The 5153-nt window shown below is 41.4% G+C and overlaps 1 protein-coding gene across 1 annotated transcript in view; it reads right to left on the reverse strand.

The window, feature by feature from the left end:
* CLINT1 (clathrin interactor 1) overlaps positions 1-5153 on the reverse strand; it is a 47794-nt gene that overhangs the window by 15571 nt on the left and 27070 nt on the right. The window contains 1 exon segment of the mRNA XM_006032195.2: positions 2087-2330. Within this exon segment, the coding sequence (XP_006032257.2) occupies positions 2087-2330 (244 nt within the window).

The raw sequence follows: 5153 nt of genomic DNA on the forward strand, positions 1-5153 counted from the left end.
CGAGTCATTGCGCTTCCATACATTAGTTCCAACCACTGACTCTGAGCCAGAAATAGACAGAGCTTGAAAGGTATCGCTCTCGGGATGAGGCGGCATAAGCTAATATGAACTAGAAGAAATCTCTTTTGATATTACGTTCAGCAGCAATCCTTCCGAATCTAGGAAAAAAGGAATTCCAGATGGAAGATCTGGGCAAACAATAAAGGAAACGTGTGCACCTGCTCCCTGCTGTCATTTTAAGGAGCAGCACCTTGGAGACCACCTACGCTCTAAAAGGAGCATACATCATTTTTCTCAACTTTTTTTGGCTGTGTGATTGCAACAACCGTCTAAAGAAGGGGCACGCCTAGAAGACAGCTTCCGTGCCTATAGCAATTGAGCGATTTTGATTAGTACCAAAACAGCACTAATTGAGGATGGCTGAATTTCCAGGTATGATATTGAAACCCTGGGGGCTCAGTCTCTTGTCCGATGACGGGACAGCACAAAGGCTCAGCTGGTCAGACCGTGTTCAAGGAGTCTTTGATATGCCAGACCTAAATGGATACTAGAATGTCCTCTTCTTATCTGTGCATAACTGCTTCAAATAAAAGAAGAATGCAGACCAAGTTCATGATGCAGAATAGTTCTACTTTGCAAATCATTGGCAAATTAAAACTGATGATGTGTTGGTAGTGTTGGAGATGTGTCATAGCTGTGATAGCCTAGGAAATATGCAAAAGGAAAGGATTTTTCTGGGTGATATCTGTCATTGGACCAGCTGCATGATTGGGATGGACTTAGACACACTTTTGCATACACTAAATGCAAAAGCTTTCCCAAGTCTATTCCTTGCCACAGACAATATGTTGGCAGTGTTGGAGGGATGTAGCCAAGATGGTCCAAGTGGAAGAATGTGTTGCATGAGAAAACTTGTCTAAGTCTACCCCAACTGTGCAGCTGGTCCAACACAGAATGTCACCAACAAAAATCCTTGCCTCTCTCAATGTGTTTGAGAGGTGTTTCCCATTTTCCAAGAGATGGCAGGAGCTTCTCTAAATTTTCAATGCTTTGTGCTGCATGTAAAATGAATCTTAAGGTTCAAAGAGTGTGAACTGACCACGGGCAGTGGATTGAAAGAGTCTAGCAGGCCCATAACTATGAGGAAAGAAAAGTCATGAAGAGAACAGAGGAGACATTTAAAGAAAAAAAAAACAAAACACAGGTTAGGATAAGACCCAGGGAATCCAGGATGGTTACAGACTTCCTCCACTCTACATGGACAATTACGTTCAAACACTGTTGTGAAGCATGCTTTTTAGCCGAGCCATGGTTTCCCTTGTGTATGGACGGAAAAAAGGTCACCCCACCGAAACAGAAGCCATGCAGGTGAACCACGTATATATTCTAATAGTTATTCCTGTAGTGGACACAGGCCTGTAAATGAGCACTGACCCTAGACAGAGATCTCTAGTAGCTAATAGCAGAAACTGTACAGAGAGGTTGTAATGAGCCGTCTCATCGTTGCAAACACACAATATGGTTACCAGGCAGGAGCAAGGAAAGGAAAAAGCAAAAACAAAAACAAGCTACTATTAGCATTTTCTCTTCTTAATTTCCAAGTTGTTTGGACATCTTTAATTCAGCCATGTGTTAAGTCAAATCATGCTTATGTATTTTAAGAGTGCTGGTTAAATTACTTGTAGCTGAACATTTTAAACAAAATTGCTAAGTAGTCCTGTATAGCAAACCAATGTTTGAAAGCTATAATGCACACACCTGGGAAATAAAAACACAGGCATCTTTTGATTCCATAAAGAACTGCAGGAGAAAAATTTTTGGAGAAAGATAAAAAAGTGTAACTTTCTTGCATAAAAACAGAAACTGCCCACCCAGAGTGGGTGTAGAGAAGGCACTATGCTACCTGATAAGACATTTCAGTATTCTTGAAAATCCCCCCATTAGATTTCTAGGAAAACTCCCGGGAGTTGCTCTGTAACTTAGCCAAGTACAGAACTTTCCTGTTCTTAAAAGTAACAATCCTGGTTTCAGAGCTGGGGAGGAAGCAGATTCCAAGGCTCGATTGTTCCCCGTGCTGGTGTCTCACCTTTCCTGTAGTCTGTGGGGTATGAGCTGCGGCATTCTGATCTGGACTTGCTTTGTCCCCAGTATAATGTGCTGCTGCTCCTAGGTCAATGGTTTTGGAAGGATTCGCTGTGCGCTTGTGTCTGGTGGTGGTGGTCTCTGTAGCCTGTGTAATATGAATATGTTTGGTTGTCACAGTCTCCTCTTCATCTTTGAATTCACCTTTGGGAGTTTTACCTCTTCTTGATTTTTCCTCATCGCTGTCACTACAAAAGGGATAGAGCAAAATAATATTAATAATAATAACAGCCATATATATTATTCTATTTTCTAAGATCCAAAGCCTACAAATCAATGGGAATGTTTCTATTTACTTCAACCAACAGTGGGATCAGACCAAGAATTGTAATTATAAGAGGAATACAGCTTTTACATTTGAGGAAATTGGTACTGCACCCTTATACCGCACGCTAGAAAGCATTATGTAGCATTACTGTCATTGCAGAGATGAGGTAATAGAGAGCAAGTCATTTTGTCAAAAGGTCACGTGGGAAGCGAGTGGCAGGCATAAAGAAGAGGGCCCATGGATTTTGTGGCTCCTACAGCCACTGCATAAAGGTTACCACAATCACAGTCAACAATAGTTCAGAGACTGTGTGCAGGGTGTGTGTACACAACAGGCACACAGCCTGCAATTATAAGGATACTGAGAAAGAGTTGAGCAGGGAAACTTCAAACATTGATGCTGCATATACATGAAGAGTTCAATAAAGGAAGGGCATTAGCCTTAAGATTTTAAGCACACCAGTTCTACTCCTAACCCATTCCCCACCAAGATAAATGGGCCTCTATTATTTTCTTTAAAGTGTTTGTGGAAAAATCTGTTACCCAGCTTTAATAAAGTAGTTTCACAGTATTATGCAAAGCTGTTATTCATTTCCCAGCACAGAAGACAAATTTATTCTTATAACTAAAAGCGCATAAGTGTCAATTTTAGTTGGAAAAAAAACTTTTTGTTCATCGCAGTGTAATAATTTGTTTAAATCTCTGACCATTAAATTCTCTTTTCTTATATCTTAAGCTTTTTTTCTTCTCACAAACAAGTTGTAATTAATTTTTGGAACAGGCGTGTTGCATTTTATCACCAGGATAAGATTTGTACATGACAATGAAAACCGCTGTAAGGAAAGTTTAAGTATATTGAAAAGTATTTTGAAATAGCAATTCTCTTTCGGGTACACAGTTAAAGGCAGAAGTCTTTATATTTTAATAATGCAGGAGAGTACTAAAACACCCAATTTAAGAAGAGACTGTCCCTTTGTCAGTGGCACTGTGACCGTAACTGCAATACACCCTGGAGGTTTCATAGATTTCATAGACACTAGGGCTGCAAGGGACCGCGGAAGATCGAGTCAAGCTCCCTGCCCCAGGGGCAGGAAGTCAGCTGGAGTCACAGGATCCCAGCAAGATAAATGTCCAAATGTCTCTGAAAGGAGTCCACAGCAGGTGCTTGCACCACCTCTGAAGCAGTCTGTTGCAGGCCTTGGGGGCTCGGACAGTAAAGACGTTTTTCCTTATGTCCAACCTAAAACAGTCTTGGAGGAGTTTGTGACTGTTTGACCTTGTCATCCCTTGGGGCGCTTTGGTGAACAGGTGTTCCCCCAGATCCTGATTTACTTTTATTCTCTGATAACCAGGGTGAGTTTGGGGAAATTACTTAGTACATTTCCCATTTCCTGTGTGTGTAATATATGCACTGCTGGGGGGGGTGGCTCAATTCATTCATATCAGTTAGTACAAGTGCCCAACATTTCACTTGCTTCTCCAAAAGAAGTTTAATGATGAATGAAGCCCAATCTGTAGACTCATACATATCATTAGCCAGACAAAATTTAGGAAAGCAGAGTGAAATATTCTCAGACACCTTGGCCAGTGAACCTCAACCCTGACATGTAGCAATGGTCAGATATTCCAGCTCTGGCCCTGTAAATACAGACTGGAAAGAGCGCTGTGTAGGAATGAGTGAACAGAATGAGACTTAATTTCAATGTCTAAATCTCCAGAGATTACTGGCTTATTTAGTGGTCCTCAAGAGTTTGGGGCTGATAGCTTACTCCCAGGCCTTAATATTTCTCAAAAAAATCCCAGGCACCTTTACTAAAAGTTTACTGGAGGAGGCAGAGTCCCAGTTTAATCTGTGGACTGCTTACCATGGCCTCAACCAGTTCAGAACCTAGCACATTAGTACAGCAAATCAAGTAGCTTCTGCTTCCCTCTACTCAGGCTAGGTGCAGACATTCAAAAAGCCTGAGGCAGAACTGATCTAAGTTACGTGGATTTCTGTAAGCAGCATAGTTTAGATTGGTAGCAAACAGAAGACGTTTGTCCTTGCAGGGGGATGAAAGGGGGAGATGGGGGGGACGGAGGGAGGCGAATTTTCTACCAGGTTCTGCCATTTTTAACACCACTCTGCGTGTGTTCTTGTCTGTTACTGGTACAGACCAGTTTCTGATCACTTATACCAGTAAAAGTATAATAAATGTACATGGCCTTAGACTACAAGTCTTTTGGCCAAGACAGGTTCTCACCGAGTGTGTGTAAACTACTTAGAAGAGCTAAGCACTATCACAATACAATTACTGTTAGCCACATCGGGGCAGTCCTCAGCAGCCAATATGCATGCTTTGCAGACAACCCTTCAGCAACCTACACAGCATCTTTGCTACTGCACTTCCCAGAAATTCAAGGTCTATAAAACAAAATGGGGCTTGAGTGGTCAACTGCTTGTGAAAGTCCTTGACACTGGAGAAGTCGCTTATAAATGGATGCATGTATCGTATTTGAAAGCTTTGAAGAGAACTGAAACAGGTAAGTTCAAATGTAGGACATCAAACATTACAGCACCCAGTTTTCTGTGACAACCTGTACTACTTCAAACCTAAAGTCTCAGATCTGTTTGGATTTTTCTCTAATAGATAAATGTGACCATAATGTTTCATTGTTAACGGTCCATTTCATTGTGTTTATGATGCAAGGAATAACTCCCTAACAACATTGCACTGCTTCATGTGAGAATTGCCAAGTGAATG

The sequence above is a fragment of the Alligator sinensis genome, unplaced genomic scaffold (genome assembly GCF_000455745.1).
Source record: "Alligator sinensis unplaced genomic scaffold, ASM45574v1 scaffold1035_1, whole genome shotgun sequence".
Lineage (NCBI taxonomy): Eukaryota > Metazoa > Chordata > Crocodylia > Alligatoridae > Alligator > Alligator sinensis.